This window comes from Ahaetulla prasina, chromosome 7 (assembly GCF_028640845.1).
Source record: "Ahaetulla prasina isolate Xishuangbanna chromosome 7, ASM2864084v1, whole genome shotgun sequence".
Taxonomy (NCBI): Eukaryota; Metazoa; Chordata; class Lepidosauria; order Squamata; family Colubridae; genus Ahaetulla; species Ahaetulla prasina.
The window spans coordinates 63,508,562-63,533,450 of record NC_080545.1 but is presented as its reverse complement, the minus strand read 5'-3'; the positions used below and the strand labels follow the sequence as shown (position 1 = coordinate 63,533,450).

The window sequence follows — 24,889 nt, the reverse complement described above, 5'->3', positions numbered from 1 at the left end:
TTTGAATAAAATAAAAAAAAATAACAAATATCATTGACTGGTACTGATGGTTGATACAGGTTGCTGCCAGAATCCTAGGTATCAATAAAGTATCTTTTAAAAATGCACTATCATCATCATCATCCTCTATTGTCTTGCAAGTTCCGGAGACAAATTGCTTGTGTATTTAATCACACTTGGCCAAATAAAGTATTCAATTTAACTGGTGGTGTAGCACTTATACTGAGGACAGGTCATCGGTAACTTTTTTTAAGTTTGTTGTAACTTTAAGTGTTCATTAAGCAACCAGTTGTAAATCAAGGTGTATGTGTTTTACAAATGAAACAATTTTTAACAACCCAGTTCTCTTATTAGTCAGCCATTTCTATTAAACATTACCAAACTTTATATTCCAAAAAGTGCACTGAGTTGGCTGTGTGTGTCCCAGGGCACTCTGTGCATTTATTGGAAATAATATATAATTCCCCTCTATAAAAATAGCAAGCCAAGCTGTGGAAATATGCATACGTGTCAAGAATAATCTAGTAACTGAAAAATAAATATGATACAGAATTTAACTTAAGCTGGAAATCATTTATGGATTACAATTCTACATATGAATACATATAACCAAAGTTTAGGTTTCTTGTAACATAAGATTTAATATTTTAGTTTTTTCTTAATTCATGAAGTAATATGATTTTTAGATGAGACAGAAATGTTTGTTAGTTTTGGACTTCCGGCGGATGTCGCGGCAGTATCGAATATGAGGAATGGGTCTTCACGCTCCCATGCCAAGTTCTCCCTGTTGGAGGGCTCCGAAAGGGTGGTGTAGAAAAGAGGAGTGCCCTGTAAGGGTGGTGAAGAAAAGAGGAGTGCCCTGTAGTTCAGGGAGAGCAGCAACTCTCCTTCTGGACTCAGGGCTTCTTCCCTCTCCCTCGATGAGGCAGGCAGCCATCACCATCGCACAAGCACGAAGCCGTAAGCACCAGCCAGAAGATGATGAGTGAGACCTCGTCGAAACGTCGCCAAGATACTCTCAACCTTACACGGGAAAAGACCTGAATACGCCAAGACCTACATGTGTGTGTGTGTGTGTGTGTGTGTGTGTGTGTTTATGTGTATGTGTATATGTATATGTATACACACACACACATTTTTTTCTAATATAATGATAGCCTAATTAGAAATATAAATAGAGGTAGAAATAAGAATACACACCTTTATATGAAGCAATAGTTATAGGGAAAGCATGGAGGTTGAAAAAGTGTATTATAAGGTATGTTTAAATAATAGGAAGACTGGTACTTGAATGGCGTATTGTGATTTTAAACAACTAAATAAAGAAGGGCTACGCCTTATATAAACATGTGTATTAATATTAGGAGTAGCAATAGTGTTCTGATTCGAAGTTAGAATAGAGGTAGAAATAAGAAATAGGGGGAATATTAATAGATATATTTTTTTTTCTTTTTATTTAATAGAATATAAATAACAATTTGGTGGAAAAGATCAGCTGGGGAAAAATGGTATTACCATGTATACTTACAGTATCATTGGTATTAAAATGAAATATTGAAATATTGAATAACTACTTTAAAAAAACCATGTATATTATTACTCGGATCACACAAGTTTGATTAATATAGCAATTATGATGATTATCATTATTGATGTTTGTATCAAAATGAATTATACTCAGGGGCCACATTGTGCATGTATTGATATTGATGTATATTTAAAAATAAAAAAACTAATAAAAAAAATTTTTAAGATATTTTTTGTTTTCTGTTCCAACATACAATTTATATCATACTGGCTATACTACCAGACTGCATGTGGGTGTGGTTAGTCTAATCCACCATCAGTTCTTGTTCTTAATGTTTTTCATAGTTATTGGAAAATAGTGATCTAGAGAGTGCTAGGTTGATGGGCAAGACGAAGGTGGCAGAAGGAGAATAAAACACAGTCTGACCTGCAAAATAATTGCCACTTTACAAATCTGTGTCTGTTTCCAAAATGGTGTCTTACAATGAAGTTATTGAGTCTTTTTGTGTCCATTGTTGAAGATTACATTATTTTAAAAGTAATCCATATTATTAGTCCTGAAGAAAGAAGGTTGACAATTCAATGGAACAGTAGACCCTTGACACTTCTCATCTGAAAGGTCAAGTACTGGAAGAAAAAGAAAGAAGCTGTCCATCAAGGTATCATTATTCCTTCTAATAAAATCTGTGAGTCAGAAAAGGGGCTACCAAACTCCTCATTTTCAATTGTGTGAATTATTAGCTGCACCAAGTCAACTTACCTGATGAGGCACTCAGAAGACTGAGAAATGTAGAGGTCCCAGTAACAAGGCAGACAGGCTCTGCAAAGAATGCAGAGTCCAAATTCTTACACTGCACACTCAAAATCTCTTCTTTAACATGACTGGCCCATAAGATGCTGCCGTTCATACCCGAAAGTGCCATTATTGTTACCCATGGTGTGGAGACACCTGAGGACACATGTAGAAGAGGTACATTGATCTTTCTATAATGAAAAGGGGAAAAAACTGATGTGGAGGATTGGGCTACTTTCAAATTTTTCCAAAGCTACTTGGAAAGTAAAGTATACATTGCAATGTATCACAGGAAATGAATTAACTCAACTAATTAATTGAAGCGATTGTTCAGTAAGAAATCAAAGACACTAAATATTTTGTTTAAAAACTGTCATCCAGATGTGGAGAAATTGTATTCATGTTCCTTGCCGGCAAGTTTGCTAGAGAGAAGGTGGGTTTGTGGGCTGCCGGCTTGCTACAATTTCATTAACCTCTCAATTCTGAAATTACTTATTACAATTTGCACACTTACCCAATACACTAGCATTTTTCAAAGCGGTGAAGGAGAGCAAGACATCAGGGAGACCATCATTATTTACATCAAAAAGTTCTGGTGGAAACAGAATTCCATCTGAAAAGTAACGTGGAATAATTACTTTTCCAGAATATTCTAAGCATATTCAGAATGAATATTGATACAGGTATCATAAAAATCTTGTATGTAATCTCCCTACTTTCTGCAGTTTAGCCCACTCAGATACATTTCTTGACCACTGTAATCAATTCAATTGGGCTAACATTAAACTACATTATTGAGAAGCTTTTGATCCTGACCCCACATCCTGAAACTTAATGTCACTACTATTGCTACAAATGTAAAGGAAAATTCAGATCACCTAAAATCCAAGAACTTGAGATGCCTGGCATGAGTTCTGCAATATTTCAATATGATGAAAAGAGGAATTGAACAAAACTGATGTCAGGACTGGCCCAAAGTAACAAACTGGCTGCCGGTAGCTTTCCGGGTGCAATTCAAGGTGCTGGTTACCACCTTTAAAGCGCTCCATGGCTTAGGACCGGGGTATTTGCGAGACCGCCTTCTGCCACCGATTGCCTCCCAACGACCTGTGCGCTCCCACAGAGTGAGCCTCCTCAGGGTGCCGTCGACCAAACAATGTAGGTTGGCGGCCCCCAGGGGGAGGACTTTCTCTGTGGTGGCACCAGCCCTATGGAACGAGTTACCTCCAGGGTTGCGCCAATTCCCCGACCTCCGGGCCTTCAAACATGAACTGAAGACTTTATTATTTCACCGAGCGGGACTAGCCTAAAAATGTATTTTAGCAAAATTTTAATGGGTTTTAATCGGTCTTTGACCGTTTTAGTGATTCGGCCACTAAATATTTGTTTTTAATTGTTTTTAAATAGTGTTTATTTATTATATTTATATTATAGTGGTATGTGTATTTTAATATTGGCTGTACACCGCCCTGAGTCCTTCGAGTGATGGTGCGGTATAGAAATGTAATTATAAATAAATAAATAAATAAATAAATAAATAAATAAATAAATAAAAGCAAAGATAAGTTATTGATGAAAAGCTATTTTGAGGATTACTTCCTATCATGCTGTGGTTTTTAGAAACTACAAGTCCTGCTCTTCACTCTACAACATAATAGCTATTGCACATACTAAATATCTTGCATTATACTAAATATCAAAGTAAGGAAAAGTACCATTTCCATATAATTCTGAAGTGGGAAACATGGAGATCCCAAAAACAGCATTTAAAAATGGCATTCCAGCTACAGAATAACAAATTAAGCAAATTAAGAAATAAAAGTTAATTGTTTTGTTTCCTGGAATAGTAAATTAACTTAAATTTAAGCCATGAGGTTTTTTTCCTCTGTCCAAAGATCAAATTTAGTTAACATTCCCATGTATGACTCAAAAGATTCACATATGCACATTAATTATCTAGCCACTAAATGTTCAACTGGATAGAACATTTAGTCCAATGTATGTGTAATTGCTATACTCAAAATCAAAGAAAATAAATCTTTGAATAGTATAACTGCCACAGAATTAAATAGATATATTTATGTAAAATAAGCTTTAATACGTTTTGTTTATGGAATTAGAGACAATTTGAAACAATTGTTTAATTGGACATAACCTAAGATAGCTTTTACTAAATTGAAATAAAACTTTCAATATGGTATAAATAAAATACCCCAATCAAAAAACTGCCAAAGAGCCAGCCAAATAATCTCTAAGACCACCCCCATCAACACTGATAGGCAAGCCACCAGAATATAAACTGACAGAAAACTGCACACCTTACTAGAACTGATGATGTTACCTAGTTTGGATAATCAAACATCAAGTTCAGAGAGCACCAAGGAGCTCTCATTTCAACCCTGAGCTACATATATTCTCTTTTATTGGTATCCATAGTTTGAACAAAGCTCTCAGTATGTTTCTTGGTAGGGTATACATTTCATAATCTAAAAGTTATTTCCAGATATTTCTTACCTGCTACTTGTCCTAAGTTGTGAATCCAAGTATTATGCAAGTCTCTTGGTGGACAAGGAATGAGGAACGCACACACCAGCACAAGGATCATGGAGATAACCACAGTGAGTAAGAAGATGGCGGTGCGCAAATAAGGCATCAAGGAACTGGCTGTCTTCTGCTCCAAACCATTGTTCATTTCACTTGGGTACTCTTCTGTCATACCTTCCGAGAGATGCTGCTTGGCTATACTAGTTTCCATATCTGAATCAACATCCTGGACTTCCCCTAGGGGACTTTTCCCATTTTTAACGCCACCATTCTTCTGCAAATTGAGGACCAAGTCATCTTCACTCTCATCACTGTCAGCCTGAGTGAGAGGGTCATATTCTCCAAGGTCTGGACTCTTCTTACCTGAGAAGGTATATGGAAAGTGAGAAATATGATGAAAGAACTACTGTATTTTTTGGAGTATAAGACACACTTTTTCCCACCTTAAAAGGGGGTAAAAATTTAGGTGCTTCTTATACACCAAATGTAGCCCCACCCACCCACTGGCCCCACCCTTTGGCCTCTGCCTCCCAGCAATTTACCTCCTTGCAGCAAGCAGCAAGAAGAAACAGCCCGTTTCAGCTACAGCACAGCCTAATTAGCACAACTTGATTGTTGGATCCGCCTCCCGACTCTCAGCTGCTTGCTGCAAGGAGGTAAATTGCTGGGAGCAGGGTTTTTTTCCTTGTGCTAATCAAGCTATGCTGAAAACAAAAATGAAAGTAAAACAGGCTATTTTATGTTTGATGCAATGAGGCAAAATTGCTGGGAGGCAGAGGCAGATTTATTTTTCTTGTTTTCCTCACCAAAAAAGGTAGGTGCATCTTATAGTCCAGAGCAGAGGTCTCCAACCTTGGTCCCTTTAAGACTTGTGGACTTCAACTCCCAGAGTTCCTCAGCCAGCAAATCTGGCTGAGGAACTCTGGGAGTTGAAGTCCACAAGTCTTAAAGGAACCAAGGTTGGAGACCCCTGGTCCAGAGTGTCTTATACTTCGAAAAATACGGTATATAACCTATATATGCCAAAATTCTGTCCTCTTAACCAGGGGTCCCCAATTCCCGGGCTGCAGCCCACTACCAGGCCTTGAGCCTTTCGGAACATTGCATGCACATCCCCACTTGCACGAAAAGTGGGCAAGCATGGGCACATGCACTCCATTTGCACAAGCAAGTGCACGTACCTGCCACTCGCACAAATGGAGCTGCATGTGCACACGTGCTTGCCCACCCCTCATGCAAAGCCATCCCCTCTCCCCTCCCCCAGCCGGTCTTCAAAGCTGGAAAGGTTAGGGAACTCTGCTCTTAACCATCTTTTTGGTGAGGCAGTTAAAAAAATTCTCTCACCTTCTTTCAAAGCACAATAATTAAAACATTTTTTATTTTGTAGCCTATCGTTTACAGCCCAGTACTGTAAACTTACACCGGACAACATTTTTCCAAAGTTTTCTTCCCTGAAAACCTTTGGCATTGATAGAGCCTTTGAGACTGAACACAAATATAATTATGATCATTTTTTACTGTAATGCTACTCCCTTGCACAACTGTCCCATCCCATGTGTAACAACGGTACTTGATATATACAAGCTTTATTCCAAGCAGCAAAGCTACTACTTTTGGATCTCTGCAGATATTCCAGTTGTACTGGATATGCTTCAACAAGTGTTTCATATTTTTGTATATTTCTTTCATATGTGCAGCACAACCAACAGGTACTGAAAGTTGTATATTACCGTTGTGTAAAAAAACACCAGATGGTTTCTATAAAACGGTACATGATAGTTTAAATTACAAGTTATTTTCATGATTAGTAGCCAAAAATCTGTAAACATGTTCAGGAAGCCAAATTTTGTTTAGTATTATCATAGCAACACTTTTCAGTTTTTCTATAGTAATGTTCAAAATACAAAAGCGGTTAACAAATCATTTTGACTTTATAGATCAAATAGAAAGGAATTTTAAGCTTATTGTTATCAATGCAACCTTACTGGAAATAAGCATGTATAACAGTATAACTTACTTCCCATAAATATGCTTGAGATCACACTTTAGAGTTCCATGAAACATATCTAATATGGTTTACTATAGCAAGAAACATGCCTTTCATTACTATACTTTTTTTAAAGGAATCACTTACACACTCACCCAATCATATCAATTTCACCGAAAGACTAAATCGTCAATTTCTTTTGCCTGGTTTCGATAGGCAATGTAAAATTGATAAGTAAAAAATCCCTTCAGATTTTTTTTAATTAAAAAAGTTTTATTTTAACATTCATATCCAATAACATATTTAATGTACCATCATATACAATTAATCGGATCTGCCCGGTCACCACCCCCTTCCTTTAATTCTCTTCCCTTCTCTACCTTCTTCTACTTTCCACAACCATCCTCCCCCTCTCTTATCTACATCCTCTCCTCCTTCCTCCCTACTCCTTTCTTCTCCCTCTTCTATCCCTCTTCCTTCCTTTCCTCTTCCTCCTCTTCTCTTTCCTACCTCCTTCTCTCTTCTACTTCCTTCTTTCCCATCATTCTGAAGTGGTAGCCAGGCAGCTCCGATCTTACATTAATTATACGTCTTCGATCATCTTTGTACATTGTCCATCAATCTATCTTCTACCCTCATCCCCTCCCTCCCTCCCTTCCTCCCCCACCCGGGGCTTCCCAGAACTGAATACAGGGTATAAAACTAACAACAAAAATTAAAATATAACACAAATCATAATCCATAGTCATTCCTTAAAACCTCAACTCCCCTTCCAGAAACAAAGAAAATACATTTCTTCCAATCCATTATATATCAGACCATTCCACTCCTAGAGTTCTCAGAAATTTCCGATTTAGTGTTTGTTCTTGAATAAAGTACATAGTTTTTAATATCCAACCTTCATCAATCAATATCAAAACAACGTTCCATCTTCCAATATTCACCATGGGTTCTTCTAAAATGTCTTTCTTCCTTAAGCAGTCTCTCAAAAATAGTTCATATTTCCAACTTAATTTCTTAAATTTTTCTATCCAACCTTCAAGGGTAAACAATAGTCCATCTTTCCACATCTTTGACGTTTATATACATAAAATAATATTACAAATATCCAATATATCAATTGTAATAATTAAAATCTTCACTTTACCTTGCTTATATCAAATAACATTATTAAAATTAAACCTATAACTTATCCAAAATATATCTATTATAACAATTAAATTCTAATCAGCCATATAACAACATTACATCCATCTCTTAAATATAATATTTAATCCAAATTCCTAAATTTTACTATCTATCCTCCAAAGTTAAACAATATTCCATCTTCCTATTCCTTTATACCTGAAATATATCAAATAGTACCCCTAAAATTACACATTTATATCCAAAATAAATCATTTACAAAAATTAATCATAATCATATATAATAGAATTAAACATTCTCCTCTTTTTCTGTCTTACACTTTTTCCATCATCTATTCACCATTCAACTTAACATCTATTAATAAAGAGTTCCCAATCTTTAATACATTAGTGTAGAAATCTCGTGCTTTACAAACTGTATTGAGAAAATACTTTCGTCCTTTATAATTCACTGTTAAACCAGCTGGAACCTCCCATCTAAAATATATCTGATGTTTCTTAAGCTCATCCACTAAAAAAGCAAGTTCTTTTCTCTTTCTTAACATTTTAGGAGGAATTTCCTTCATCATTATTATATCTTGTCCTAATATTTGAAATTTATTTTTATAAAATACTTGCAAAATTCCATACCTAATCTTCTTATTTATAAAATAAATAACCACATCTCTTGGTAAACACTTCTGCCTTGCCAACCAAGAATTAACACGATAAATTTTTTCAATATTAACTTCAAAATCTTCTGGTTCCACTCCCTCTATCTGAGCAAAGGCCTGAATAAAAATCTCTTTCAAATTTTCCTCTTTATATTCTCTTAAGCCCCTTACTCTTATAGCATATTCCATTAATTTAATGAAATGGAGAAAGAAATACTGGATTTTAAAGATAAGGTGGAAGAGCAGAGGAGGGAGATGAAAAAATTAAAGGAATCTATTACCCCATTATTGTTATCTAGTATTCAGACAGAAGAAAGACTGGATGAACTTAACCAAATTAATTTAGATTTGCAAAGGAAAATAGATTGAATTTAGAAAATAAAATAGATGATATTCAGGTTAAGGTAGATAAGGCAGATGAAGAAAGGGTTATATTACAATATAAATCCCTTCAGATTTTACTCCGCTAGTTGTTGGCAAATATAGAGGACGGTAGTCATCTCTTTTTCAAGGCCATTGAGCCAGTGCTCTCCAAAGAGATTTCCGTGGTCATGTGGCCAGCATGGCATCACAGGGCACCTTCTCACCAAAGTGATACCTATTTATCTATTTGGATTTGTGCTTTCGAACTGCTAGGAACTGGGGCGAGGATGGGAGTTCACCCCATTGGATCACAATCAGGTCTCAAACCTGGGCTGCTGGCTTTCCAGCCAACAAGCCCAGCATCTTAATGCTGAGCCACGACTCACATAATCCACATAACCCCATATAAAAATAATTTATAAATCCTGGATCCTAAAATCAGCACCTATGTTTGCCAATGTGTTCCATGGTGGCCTACCAGGTTCTATGCTATCTGAAATTGCACTTAAATATTCTTTTTAACTGCAACAAAATTAAGTGAGAAGTTAGCTTAATGCAAAACAAGATCCCTCTTTGGGCATCTTCTTTATTACCAACAAAGACCAATTTAAGTTTTAGAATTTTTAGAATAGAATTTATTGGCCAAGTGTGATTGGACACACAAGGAATTTGTTTTGGTGCATATGCTCTCTGTGTACATAAAAGAAAAAGGAAAGAAAAAAAGATACATCAAAGGTACAACATTTTAACCCTTAATGATAGCAACAAAAAGTTACAGTCATACAGTCATAAGTAGAAAGAGATTGGTGTTGAAAACGATGAGAAGATTAACAGTAGTGTAGATTTAGTAAATAGTTTGACAGTGTTGAGGAAATTATTTGTTTAGCAGAGTGATGGCCTTTGGGAAAAAACTGTTCTTGTGTCTAGTTGTTCTGGTGTGCAATGCTCTGTAGCGTCTTTTTGATGGTAGGAGTTGAAACATTTTATGTCCAGGATGTGAGGGATTAACTTGCGAACTAAGCTATTGTGGCAGGAGGAGCCACTATTTTGCTTTCTGATACATTAATGTTTTAGAATTTATATGGCAGCTATGGAATTGACACATTTCCACTGCTCTGAAAATGTTATGGATGCTATTTGTGTATTTTCAATTTTATTCCATTTATTTGCTACCTCACTCCTCATGAACTCTTTATTTTTAATTTTTTTTTCAGTACAGATTAAAAATACATTTTGAAATGTCAGTAACAAAAACCTATTTCAAATCAAATATCAAATGTGAAGAAAAACATACTACACAAATTCAACTGGAGCTAAATATTCTCAATGCCTGTGGGAAAAAAAGGAAAATATAGGATGCATGCGATATGATTGCATTCTACAAGGAAAAATAATGCAGAGAAAAAGGCTGTATTTGATAGAAAGGGGGAAATGCTTTAAAAAGGGATTACGTGGTTTCAGTCTGATAAGCAAGACAGCTGAGAGAATTCCCAATCAGAAGTGCATTATCTCAATTCTCCAAAGATTTCTCTTCCTGGGAATTTGTAGATCTATGCCAGAGCAAAGAAGGTAAAGGCAAAGCAGACTCTGAAGCCAACCATTATTAATCCAATTCCAGCATAAGAGATGACAGGGCTTTTCTACACAACTTTTTTTTTTTTGGTCTTAACTCAGCCTTAACTCCTCACACCTGCTCAGACAGGTTTCCTGAGGTTTTCTTGGCATGATTTTGGAAGTGGTTGCTATTGTCTCCTTCCTAGGACTAGGTGTGTGTGACTAATGCAAGGTCATCCAGTTGGCTTCATGCCTAAAGCAGGACTAGAACTCAGTCTCTATACAGCTTTTAATTATGACACCAAACTGGTTCTCTTTACATTGCTATAGGATATCTGATTTACTTTTGCTAGTTACAACGACTAGAAGTTAGAATAGTCCAAATTTTTAGCTAATAGCAAGATGTTAAGTTTCAGAAGAAAAAGTCATCTTCTTAGGTGTACTTTCTCATTTTTGTCTGGAATTTCTCGGGCTCTACCTCACCAAATCAAATTATGTGCCATAATGCACTCATTCAATCTGCATTTAACTGGAATTTTTCAATTAATTTTCCAGAATTTCCCAATTCACTCAAGAGAGCACACTCACAGTTCTCACTGTTCAATTCTCTCTAAATATGTTTCTCTGCATCTTTACACAAGGTTACAGCCTTTAGACCTATTAAAATGTAAAAAAAAAAGACAAATATGTTTATTCATCATATTCCTATATCATCCAACTTTCCTAAATGACTTCACTCTTAAGGTTAAGAAAATACTGGACAACATAAGCCAAGCTGTGCAAAAAAGTTATTATTCATTGACCTTTGTACTCAGCATGATATGCAGCCTCACTCAACCATGAAAAGCTTAAAATAAGACTTTAATTATAGTTGTATCTCTTGAAGTTTAAAGAGATGACAAAAACTCAGTTAAATCAACCACAACCTTCCCAGCACTTTCACTAACAGCTGGGCAGTTTCCAAATGAACAGCTGGTACCACAGCCAATAAACAAGGATTGTATTATTATTCTATCTGCTCTGCCTTTTCCCCTTTACTGCCAAGAAACAAACCAAAATATTCCAAAAAAATCCAAAAGCATTATTTAAGCCCCCTGAAAATTCCATGAATGAAAGTGAAGGCGACTGCAACATAGTATCCATAGCCAGAAAGTCTCTGGCTCCCATTATCACTGTCTGTCTAGTTCTCAAATATTCCTTTACTTCCAAAACAAGTTATTCCTAGTGAAATGTAAATATTTGCAAAAATGCTGGCTAGCAATACTTGGATCCAAATTGCTCTTAGGAACAAAGATTGCACGAACAGGCAGACCTATTTTCCATCTCTGTCGCAATAGTAAAACTATACCTATTAATTCCTCTATCTCAAAGCTGCACCCCATCACTTTCCCTGGGACCAGCACTGCCTCAGTTTCTTCTGCCATCAAGGTTAGCCTTTCCTCCCCGCCAAAGAACTGGGTGGTCTCTGCACCTACACTGCGCATCCACAAACGCTTAACAAAGATAGCCAGGATTTATCTCATTCGCCTCTCCCGATAATAATTATCCTTATTCTTTCGAGCCATTCATCTTTCTTTTTCTCTATCATGATCATGATCATGATCATAAAGGGCACCTGCTGGGACCCGGATATACGCGGGAAGGAGGTTGGTGGGTCTATTCTCCTGATGGGACCCGGATGTTCTCTCGGACTGAGAAATCCGAGTCTAAAACCCCCAGCCCTGCATACTCCAGGGATGTCATCCTCATCCTGCCCACTCTGCATTTCCCACCAGCGTTTGGCGCGCTGCAAGTCAAGACCCCTACCTGGCAGCTTCAGCGCCCGTGACAACACCGTAGCCATGCTGGAGGCAGGAGACGCGCATGCGCTCGACTCTTCTGCCTCCTGGGAAGTGTAGTTTTGCAGACAGCAGGCATTAAGGTGTTAATGGTCTTTAGCGTGCTTGCACGAAAATTACGTAGATGGGAAAACAGCCGACAGTCTGCGTTTGTACTTAGCTTTGAGATTGTATATACTTTACAGCCGAGACCGCCTTAAAGGTGATCAGCGTAAGGCAGTTTGTTTTTCTAAGTGGCTGTCTCATATGATATGATGCAAGGGATCCACTTCAGTTTTCCCTAAAATGCCGGGTACCAGTTTTTTAAAAGGATCCTTTCCTAGGGCACTAAAGAGATGAGCCAAATTTTGCTAATATTGGAACTGGAATTTCTGGGAGATAACTACCGGTAGTAGAACCTCTGATCACGAACTCTTCTGACCACAATCAAATTGGGTTCTGACGGCTGGCGCATACTTTGACACCAGGACATTTTTCAATCAAAGGATTTCCGTTTGTAAATTCCCTTCCTTCGAAAGAGCCAGCTGTGAGGCATTGGAAGGGACGAGAGTCGACAAATGTTTTGCTGTTTCTTTCACGGGTCTGGTTATTTTATCCTGCTTTCCGACAGAAAAAGCCAAACCAAACAGAACGCTTCTGCCCTTTGATATACTGGGACTACACATCCCCATTTGGGGAGCCGTATTTTAATTGGAGGGGGAGGGGGGAAGTTGGCTGGAAAGGTTGCCTACGTTTCAAACGTTCGGGGGGAGGGGAGCATTAGCAGGCGTCTTCAGAGGAAGCGCCTTTCAAGTGCTTTGGTCCCTAGTCAAAAGTCGTTCAAGGATCGGCGAATGAAAACGAACTTTCCGATCAGGATACTCTATTAGCGTTTCCGCTTACAGTACTCCAGGATCAGAATGTTTTTCTACCACTGGAATGCGTTGCTTGCTTGTCCTTTCTAGGGGAATTGTGGTGCATCTCTTCTTGGCACCAACATTTTCGATTCTGCAAATAGCACCATCAATATTTGTAGTCCCAGATATATAAACAATGAATGGCTCAATATTCAACACAATTTTGATTTGCAGCCAAGATGGACTTTGGCTCCAGCTAAGAACCTCTTACAGTCTACAGAAGAAAGCTGACAGTAATCGGAAACAATCCATGAGGGTATGTGGGATGCCACAATCTTTTTGACCTGGATCACAAAATACCTTTTCAAAGATGAATGACATTGTAATGCCAATTAAAAAAAAAACTGTAGTGCATGCAAGTTAGTGAATATGTAAACATAAAATCATAGGGCTGGAAGGGACCTTGGAGGTCTCCTCGTCCAACCTCCTGTTCAAGGCAGGAAATTTTATATCATTCCTATCAACTGGCTGTCCAATCTATTTTTGAAAACCTCCAGTGATAGAGCACTCAGTATCTTGGGAGGCAAGCTGTTCCATTGTGTGTTCTCACTGTCAGAAAATTTATCCTTATTTCTAGGTTAGATATCTCTTTAACAAGTTTCTACCTATCTTGGATGGAAATGTGGCATTATTATAAATAAGATCTATATTAACAGCTTGGCTGTTCTTACAAATTCTTCAGATTTTTTTTAGCTCTCTGGAGAAATAATACAATAGTGATCTCACCTGCTAAAAACAATCTTTTTTTTCATGACAGTGTCAGGATAGAATAGGGATGGTGTCAACATAAGGGAGTTTGTGGTTAAAGCATGTTGTAGGAGCTGTGTAGGGGGACACGGTGGCTCAGGGGCTAGGACGTTGAGCTTGTCGATCGAAAGATCGGCAGCACAGCGGTTCGAATCCCTAGTGCTGCCGTGTAACGGGGTGAGCTCCCGTTACTTGTCCCAGCTTCTGCCAACCTAGCAGTTTTGAAAGCACATAAAAATGCAAGTAGAATAAATAGGGACCACCTAGTTGGGAAGGTAACAGCGTTCCATGCGCCTTTCGCATTGAGTCATGCCAGCCACATGACCACAGAGAGGTCTTCAGACAGCGCTGGCTCTTCGGCTTTGAAACGGAGATGAGCACACCCCCTAGAGTCGGCAACGACTAGCACGTATGTGCGAGGGGAACCTTTACCTTTACCTTAGGAGCTGTGTGGTCACTTGAGTGGATATAGATTAGTGATGGCTAACCTTTTCGGCACCGAGTGCCGAAAGCAAGCACAATGTACATATGACCTGCCCCACATGCGCCCCACCCCTGTGCATGTGCCCCGACCCCCACACATGTACATGCATCTCCTGCATGAGCTCCAACCCCCATGTATGCATGACAGAGACCTGAAAATCAGCTGGCCAGTAGGAACTGAGCTCGCGTGTCCGCAAGGAGGGCTCTGCGTGCCACCTGTGGCATGCATCACGAATATAGATGGTCTCAACCTCTCTTTCTATCATTGGCAGACAATGGTAGACAATGGAGGTGCCAGCAGCGATTGGAGAGAACAACTGTTCTGTTCCCAGAGCATTTGCTGCTCTGGCAGGACAGGGTTCATTTCTCTCTGTTGCAACTACTGCTTGGATAGCTTTCATAGAACCTCAGGGTCAGGGGGTGAAATCTAGCAGGTTCTGACAGATTCTGGAGAACCGGTAGCAGAAATTTTGAGCAGTTCGGAGAACCGGCAAATACCACCTCTGGCTGGCGCCAGAGTGGGGTGGGAATGGAGATTTCCCAATATCCTTCCCCCTGGAGTGGGGAGGGTATAGGTATTTTGCAGTATCCTTTCCCTGCTGTCGTGTCCCACCCCCACTCCGACGAACGAGTCAAGGAAGTCTGTAACAAACTTGGCAACAAAGCCAAGATTCTGTGCAGTTTGGAGAACCTCCAAATCCCACTCCTGACTGGCCCCGCCCGCCCAGGAGTCCCCACATGGCCCATTTTGGATGCAGGTAAGTGCAGGGTGCACAGGGACGCGGTGGCTCAGGGGCTAGGACATTGAGCTTGTCGATCGAAAGGTCAGCAGTTCGGCAAAGAAGGAAGGGTGGGGCAGGCCTGGATAAATGCTGAGTCATGGAGCCACACCCCACAGCCTATATAAAGGACCTGCTTTTGGAATTCCAACCTTGAGTCAAGCAAAGTCTTATCTAGTTTGCTGATATTGGACCCTATCGCTGAAGTCACAACTTGGACTCCTGCCTGCCCTGATAAACCTCGAAGGAACTTGGCAAGCTGCAGAGGCTTTGTTGCCAAGTTTGTTACGGACTTCCTTGACTCGTTCGTCGGAGTGGGAGTGGGACACGACAGCAGGGAAAGGATACTGCAAAATACCTATACCCTCCCCACTCCAGGGGGAAGGATATTGGGAAATCTCCATTCCCACCCCACTCTGGGGCCAGCCAGAGGTGGTATTTGCTGGTTCTCCGAACTGCTCAAAATTTCTGTTACCGGTTCTCCAGAACCTGTCAGAACCTGCTGGATTTCACCCCCTGACCCTGAGGCTCTATGAAAGCTATCCAAGCAGTAATTGCAACAGAGAGAAATGAACCCTGTCCTGCCAGAGCAGCAAATGCTCTGGGAACAGAACAGTTGTTCTCTCCAATCGCTGCTGGCACCTCCATTGTCTGCCAATGATAGAAAGAGAGGTTGAGACCATCTATATTTGTGATGCATGCCACAGGTGTCACTCCAGCTCAGTTCCCACCGGCCAGGTCTCTGTCGTGCGTACATGGGGGTTGGAGAGCATGCAGGAGATGCATGTGCATGTGCAGGGGTCGGGGCACATGCACAGGGGTGGGGCGCATGTGGGGCGGGTCATATGTACATTGTGCTTACTTTCGGCACTCAGTGCCGAAAAGGTTAGCCATCACTAATCTATATCCACTAAAGTGACTACACAGCTCCTAAGGTAAAGGTAAAGGTTCCCCTCGGACATACGTGCTAGTCGTTGCCGACTAGCATGTATGTGCGAGGGGAATCTTTACCTTTACCTAAGTGCAGGGTGCACACGGAGGCTTGAGGAGGGTGAAAAATGGGCCTACCAGAAGTTCGGGAAGGCCAGAAATAGGCCTGTCTCAGCCTCCAGAGGGTCTCTGGAGCCGGGGAAGGCCATTTTCACCCTCCCGGAGGCTCCAGAGCCCAGGCAGGACAAAAATACCCCCCCCATACTATAGTGCAGGAGGCCGACTAGGCCACGCCCACCACGCCCACGCCCACCCATCAACCAGGCAGAGAATCCCTTGCTAACATTTTTGAAGCCCACCCCTGTGCATAAGGTTGTGCTAATCAACTCTTCTCAAAAGTTCCCAGATCTAGGTTTTTAAGGTCTTTAAGAAAGAATCTGGATTGTCCTAATTCCTAACCTTTAAAAATACCTTTAAAAAAAGGTTCCCAAGCTCGCATGCCACAGCTGATTCCCACACGCACACGCACACACTGTTCTACTTACCTTCCCAAGCCTCCTTTTGGTGCGTACTGCACAGCTGCACAGCCAGTGAACTGGTAGTAAACTGGTTCAGATTTCAACACTGGGACAGGATCAGGAGTGAAATGCTCCCGGTTTGGACCGGATCAGCCCATCTGGTAGCGATGGTGGTGGGTGGTTCGGAGAACCAGTAGCAAAAATCCCTGCCCCCTCCCCTGCCCATATCCAGCTGAGCTGCGCGATCATCAGAGCCCTTTTCTTTTACTTTTAAAAGCATTTTTTACATTTTTTAAAAAGTGCTTTTAAAAGGTTAAAAAAAGGCTTTGACGATCACAGCTGAGCTGCCTGATCGTCAGAGGCTCTTTTTTTTACTTTTCAAAGCATTTTTTCTACAACATCTTCGGCCAAAGACGTTGTAAAAAAAATGCTTTTAAAAGTAAAAAAAAAAATTGCACGCTACAGTTGATCACCACCCCCACCACCCCCACGCACTGTTCTACTTATCTCATGCCTCCTTTTGGCATGCATTGTGCATGCACAGACATACCTCACATTTGGTGTGTACTGCGCTTGCGCACACAGTGAACATGTTCAGCCAGCGAACCCGTAGTAAACTGGTTCAGATTTCACCACTGGACAGGATCATATACCATCTTTGCTATCTTATGGCAATGTGTCCAAAGAACTTCATGCAGCATCAAAAAAAAAACACCTAAATAAACCTGGAAATAGATGGGGAAAGATTTTATCTGTACTTGGACTGGATTATGTGGAATAGTGGCAAGAAAGGAGAAAAGGAATCTAAACTCTCTCCAGGAGGATTTGGAGTGTGATAAGATGAATGTGTTGATGGTAGGAGGCAGATTGGCAGGCATTAATATCCCAGCAGTGATTGGTCACTGTAAAAGTCAATATTACCATATGAAACTGCCCTTGTTAAAATGTACATAATATTGTAAATTCTATTTCTAAATAATTTTTATTTATTTGACGTGTATGCTGCCCATATCACCTAGAGCAGGGGTCTCCAACCTTGGCAACTGTGAGCCTGGTGGACTTTCCAACTTTTTTTGTAATAAAAAAAAAGAAAAGAGAAAAACACAGACTTCAGAGGATAATTAGAACTGCAGAAAAAATAATTGCTACCAACCTGCCTTCAATTGAGGACCTGTATACTGCACAAATCAAGAGGGCCGTGAAAATATTTGCAGATCCCTCGCATCCTGGACATAAACTGTTTCAACTCCTACCCTCAAAACGACGCTATAGAGCACTGCACACCAGAACAACTAGACACAAGAACAGTTTTTTCCCGAAGGCCATCACTCTGCTAAACAAATAATTCCCTCAACACTGTCAGACTATTTACTGAATCTGCACTACTATTAATCGTTTCATAGTTCCCATCACCAATCTCTTTCCACTTATGACTGTATGACTATAACTTGTTGCTGGCAATCCTTATGGTTTATATTGATATATTGACCATCAATTGTGTTGTAAATGTTGTACCTTGATGAACGTATCTTTTCTTTTATGTACACTGAGAGCATATGCACCAAGACAAATTCCTTGTGTGTCCAATCACACTTGGCCAATAAAATTCTATTCTATAAGTTTTTATTTTATTTTATAGCATACAAAAATTCCAATTTCAATTGAACAGTGTGTTGTCTGGATACAAATCATTTTAGGAAATAATAATCAAGTGTTTACACCAATATTCATTGCATAAAGATCAATTATATTAATATCAATAACAATAATAATCATACTATTTGTTTAACCACGTTAACATATCTTCCTTATATCACTGATCCTTCCATATATTTCCCTGTTTCTAGCTCCTGTTTTTGTCATCTAGCCATTGATAAAATAAGTACCAGGTCAAAAAATATTCAGTTTCTTTCTTTTCCTTAATTGTAAATGTTAGCTTATCCATTTCTGCACATTCTAATATTTTTCTAATCACATCTTCATATGTTGGGATGTCTTCACTTTTCCATTGTTGTGGAAATACTATTCTCGCTGCAGTCAATACAGTAAAATCAGATATACATACCCTTTGTTATGTTTGTCTGGTAAAATGCCCAACAAAAATGACTCTGGTTTCAAATCTATATGTTGTTTTATCATTTTTTCCAGCCATATATGTATTTTTGTCCAATATTTTTTTGCTTTTTGACATGTCCACCACATATGATAGTATGTGGATACCAGACAGGTATCTGGTGAAATTTCCAACATTTTACAGATTTATCCTTAAACATCTTTGCTAACCTTGAGAGCAGAAAACCCCATCTATAAAACATTTTATAAAGATTTTCTTTGTATGCAGTAGACATTGTTAGTTTATAATTTCTATCCCATAATTTCTGCCTTTTATCTAACTCAATCAAATAGCCAAAAAATTTAGCCCATATTATCGTCTCTTTTACTTGTTCCTCTTCCATCTTAATACTTAACAAATAGCTATATATTTTTTTTCATCTGTCCCTGTTAATATCTGATCTAATTCTGTTAATTCTTTATTTAAACCATACATTTTAACATCCTTCTTCTATCTAGATTGTATCTGCACATATGATCACCATGTTATCTCAATCACTTGATCACTCAGGTCCTATTTAGCTTTATGTTCCCCCTTTTCATTTAAAATATCTTTATATCTGGTAACCTTCTCTATATCAATAACATTTGGATAAATCAGTGCCTCCATTGTGGAGAGTCAGAGTGGTATTTTCAAATAATGTTGTTCTTTAATTTTCTTCCATACTAATAATAATGCATTCCTAATATGGTGTCATTGGAAATAGCTATGTATTTTGTTTTTTCCATACCATAAAAAAGCATGCCAACCTAATTCAAGATCATGTCCCTCCAAGGTCAATATTCTTTGTTCCTCAAGCCAATCCATTCTTTCACCCAAGTATCGAAGCCTGGTATTCCCAATCCGGTAGCCCAAAACCACTTCTATTTTTAGAATCTTGTAACATTCTCAAACTTATTCTTGCTTTTTTCCCTTGCCAAATATATTTTAATATTGTTTTATTTAATTATTTAAATTTTTTTTCCAGTTTTATTGGTATTGTTTGAAATAAATATAGTAATCTTGGCAAGATATTCATTTTTATAGTGGCTACTCTTCCCATCAATGATTTTAGATTTAGATTTTAGATTTAGAATTTTAGATTTTTCCGCTTTTCCAAACCCATTTTAATTTGTTGCGCCAATTTATAATAATTATCTTCTTTCATCATTACACACCTTGCCATTAATTGAATTACTAAATATTTAACTTTCTTGACTATCTGTATACTTATTTTCCTCATTAGTTCTTTTTTCTGTGTCTGTAAATTTTTTAACTATTATTTTGGTTGTTTATTTGTTTTCAGTACTGCAACTTCACCATATTCTTCTATTTTCCTAATTAGTTTAAGTCCATTTTCTTGTGGGTCTTCCAAGATAAAAGACCAAATCATCTGCGAATGACTGTAATTTAGATTGTTCCTTTTTTATTTCCATACCTTTAATTTCCGTATCTTGTCTAATATTTCTATTTAACACTTCCAATGTCAATATAAATAGTAAAGGAGATAGTGGATAACCTTGTCTTGTGCCTTTTTTTTATATTAAAATTCTCCGCCATATCTCCATTTACCATCACCTTTCCTGTTTGTTTATGGTATATTGCCTTTAATAAATATCTCACCAAACTCCATAGTTTTTAGTTGTAACAGCATAAATTGCCAATTTATGTTGTCAAATGCCTTCTGCGCATCTAAGAAGATCAACGCCATTTGTTTTCCAGGATGTGCTTCATAATATTCCAATGTATTTAAAATCAGTTTCTTATTGTTTTTAATCTGTCTCTTAGGCAAGAAGCCATTTTGGTGTGAATGTATAAATTTATTTAAAACCTTTTTAGTCTATCTGCCATTATTGAAGTGTATATTTTATAGTCAGCATTCAGTAAAGGTATGGTCCTATAGTTTTTTAACTGCATTAAATCTGAGTCTTCTTTCGGAATCAGAGTAATATCTGCTTCTATCCCCAAATTTGGTATCTTCGCATCAACCAATATTTCATTATTGACTTCCATCGTCGATGGGCCTAGAGTATCTTGTAAACGTTCGTAAAATTCTACCAGCAGCCCATCTGGTCCTAGTGTTTTATTGCTCTTAATCACTTCTGACAATTCTGACAATCTCCCAAATATAATCCTATTCATTCATTGAAAAAAACATACAGGTTAATGAAAAGCTATCTAAACATTGTTGCTAATTATTTTTTTCCATGCTTTTAGTCATGCCTCTAGACAGTACTATTTCAAAATACATAATTCTTAACAATGTTTTACATAAGTAAATTTTAGAAGCATAGAAATTGCTATTCAGTATGAGGCCATCTGCCATCATGGCTTTATTAAATGCTCCTTATCTTACTTGCTCAGGTTTTAAATGTTTCCAGGAATTTGGGGTTGCTGAATGGTGATGAAGGAAACTGCAATGTGTTTGCCCTTCTGAAATGAAAACAACTGTAAGAAACCCATGTGATATAGATTATTGTTTGGACATCTCTTAAAACTATTTTGTTTTCTTGGTTTTTGTTTTAGCAGCAAGAATTGCTGTTTCCCATTAAGCAGGGGAACACATCTTGACAATTATGGCTTTGGAAGCTCCTTTTATTAAAAATCTGATATTATACATTACTTTTTTTAATACTAGATCCTCTGCCTTAATATTTGTGGCTCTTGCAGACTGCTTTGGAAGCCCACCACAGTGTCCCTGTAACCTCATCCATCAGTTCAGTTGTGAGCAATTGGAAAGTTTGATTGCATTGGGAACAGTCTTCAGAAAAATATGTACTTCCCAATAGCCAAACATGTCTATAAATGGCAGCGTGAACTTAACTGTCTGAAGCAAGATTGTTGAGAAACCCAGGGAAATCATGTGGTTTTCCTTATAGAAATTTTGATCAAGGTTGTTTTGCTTCTCATTCTGCCAAATGGTAGGCAGGAGCTCAGAAATATAAAGCAGATTGTTAAAATGAAAAGGAAAGTTCAAAGTCTTCTCTATTCTTCCAGCATTTCTGCTTAGAACACAAGATTTGCATCTGGATATGTATGTTGAATGGGTGTGATGTGTGTACTTGGACCCCGTGTGCCAGTCAAAAGGCAATATACCATGACTATTCAGAAATTAGCTCCTTTAAAATAATTTCTGTTATCAGTCTGACAAAAAAAAATCTTTATTGCACCTACACATTTTTTTAATTAAAAAATATTATTTTTCTATGAGAACTCTTCATGATGGACTGATTATTAGGGCCCATTACCTGCCATTCTTTGTTGGATTACCTCAGAGAAGAAACCTGTCAGGTGTAAAAGATCAGGTCCACACATGAAGGTCCAATTAAACTGATTTTTTGCTACTCATGCCTGTGCACAAGTGAATACCTGTTAGAAAGAGTCAACGGAATTCAAGAGAGGTGGGATGTAATTTGCTTGTGGCCACATAGGGATCCTAGGCTGATCCCCCTTTTAACTCTTCTCCCATGTTCTGCCACACCTTCTCCTATACATGCATTTTCATTCAGTTGAAAGAGCTTACAAACCCATTTGAATGAAAGGGGAACAGTTGATGTGACAAATTTGAATGCATAGTAATACCCTGTGATGTACTTACCTGCCCTGTCATATTCTCTGGATTCATGAGTAAGTTATTCTCTGATATTTTGGACAATTGTATAGTAATTTATCTGAATGACATTCAGATTTTTTTCCCAGATATCCTTTATATTCAGTTCAAGTCAGGAATGTGATACAGCACCAACATGAAGACAAACAGTACATCAAGTTAGAAAAAGTGTTTTTTTAAAATCTTGGACTATTAGGGGTATCAGATTTCTATAAATTATGTGCAGATGGATCCTAGAAAAATTCATTTCATATTTACATGCAGACACCTAGAAAGGTTAAAGATCTCTAAAATGTTCTGGATATTACCATTTTTTAGAAGCATCATTCCTGTTTAACAGAATTTGTAAGTTTTAAGAATGCCAATTTAAATGTCTAATCAAAAGCAAAACACCTTTGAGTACCTTTTCATCCAAGCCATTATTCAGACATCCAGATCTCCATTTTTGTGCAAACTGATACACTGGACTTTACTTTAGGACTTTTACTCTTCCAAGTTTCAGTGGAAGGGGAAAAGGCTCTCTTGCCTCACTTTACTTTCTCCTTGCTGAAAGGAATTATTGTACCCTCATCAAAGATTTGCTAATAAAGCAGCATATCAACAATAAGATGAAGGACATTTTCTGTTCAAGAACAAATCCGAAAAGTTTTGGAAGTGTCATCAGATACCTGGTTCATATTACCATATGTAGTGGACATGCATAGAAGCTAAAAGATACTGGACTAAAATCCACACATGGTTGGAAAAGATGATTAAAAAACATATAGACTTTAAGCCAGAAGTGTTCCTATTGGGGATTATACCTGAAACATATAATAGAGAATTGAGATATTTGATGGTGAATGTTCTGACAGCAGCCAGGATTGTGTTTGCTAAAAATTGGAAAAATAAAAAACTACCATTGAAAGATGAAATTATTAAGAAAATAATGGAATGTGCAGAAATGAGTAAATTGACACCTGAAATTAGAGAACAGGAGACAAAGAATATTATAAGATATGGGATCTATTTTATCAATGGTTAGAAGGGAAAATATGTTTTAAAAAAAGATTGGAGAAAGGTTTTTATCAGAGATGATGTTGAACTATCTAATTGACTTAAGAGAATGGAATGGATAATGTATAATATTAATTTAGAAAAACTTATATGAAATGAGAGAATGAAATGTCACAATTAACTAATTGATAAAATGTCTAGATATATATTAGATTGATAAAATGTAAGATTAGATAAATCAATTTGATGTATATGGTGAAATTGCACAAGAGATTTGTAATCAAACCCATTGACACATTGCATTTGGATGGAAGGTGTTTTTATGTTTTTTTGTTTTAAAAAAATTTAAAAATTTTAAAAAAAGATGAAGGACATTTTAACAAGAGTCATCCATCTTGTGCAAGTGAGGACAGACCCCAAGAATCAGGAAAACTTGCAGAACGGATAGTCTCTCACTCAATATAAGATCAGGTAGGTGCTATTTCTATCCTGCTTCAATTTCTGCATCCCCTATACTCCTGACTCACAAAATAAATTGGCAAATGTGCCATCATGCAAACCTGAATTGACACTTACTGTCCATTTCCCTCTATCACAATCTTGAAATCTGAAAACCTCACCCCTCAAAGCTAAAGAAGCTAAAGGCAGGAAAATCAACAATAGATAAATTAGATAAGATTTACTTATCACAACAGCAAACCCATAATTAAAGGTTGAACGGATGACCTCTTAAGGAGACCCGGAATGAAATCCAGCAGGTTCTGACAGGTTCTGGAGAACCGGTAGTGAAAATTTTGAGCAGTTCAGAGCAGGGTTCTCCAACCTTAGCAACTTTAAGACTTGTGGACTTCAACTCCCAGTTGGAGTTGGAGTCCACAAGTCTTAAAAGTTGCCAAGGTTGGAGACCCCTGGTTTATTTTTTATTTTTATTTTATTTATTTATTTATTTATTTATTTGTCATAACAATATATACAAGCGTTGCATAAAGGGTTATAAATATATGAACGTATATATGAGGAGAAATGAGGTACTAAAAACGTATATATACATAGGGAAAGAAACAGTAGGACAGGAACGGTAGGCACGTTTGTGCTCTTATGCACGCCCCTTTAGAGTCCTCTTAGGAAAGTGGTGAGGTCAACCGTGGACAGTTTTTGAGTGAAACCTTTGGGGTTATGAGAAGAAACCACAGAGTCAGGTAATGCATTCCAAGTATATACAATTCTGTTACAGAAATCGTGTTTTCTGCAATCTAAACTGGAACGGTTGACATTGAGTTTGAATCTGTTTGTAGCTCTTGTGATATTGTTATTGAAACTAAAAAAGTCATTGACAGGAAGGACATTACAACGGATGATTTTATATGCTAAACCCAGATCCAGTCAAGGCGACGAAGTTCTAAGTTTTCTAGACCCAAGATATCAAGTCTGGT

At 37.9% G+C, this 24,889-nt stretch overlaps 1 protein-coding gene across 8 annotated transcripts in view; it reads right to left on the bottom strand.

Annotated features, from left to right (window-relative positions):
• The window catches only part of FAM234B (family with sequence similarity 234 member B), a 66,365-nt gene that overhangs the window by 24,310 nt on the left and 17,166 nt on the right, over positions 1 to 24,889 (bottom strand). For 3 of the 8 annotated variants that reach the window (XM_058190265.1, XM_058190272.1, XM_058190271.1), the window contains exons 1-4: positions 12,374 to 12,440; positions 4,835 to 5,227; positions 2,835 to 2,933; positions 2,288 to 2,476 (exon numbers count right to left, since the gene is read on the bottom strand). In XM_058190265.1, coding sequence (XP_058046248.1) covers positions 2,288 to 2,476; positions 2,835 to 2,933; positions 4,835 to 5,227; positions 12,374 to 12,410 — 718 coding nt within the window. In that variant the 5' untranslated portion in view covers positions 12,411 to 12,440. Of the gene's footprint in view, positions 1 to 2,287; positions 2,477 to 2,834; positions 2,934 to 4,834; positions 5,228 to 11,155; positions 11,225 to 12,373; positions 12,441 to 12,791; positions 12,958 to 24,889 lie in introns of those variants that run through there. The other 5 variants (XM_058190267.1, XM_058190266.1, XM_058190269.1 and 2 more) reach the window with 5 other exon arrangements.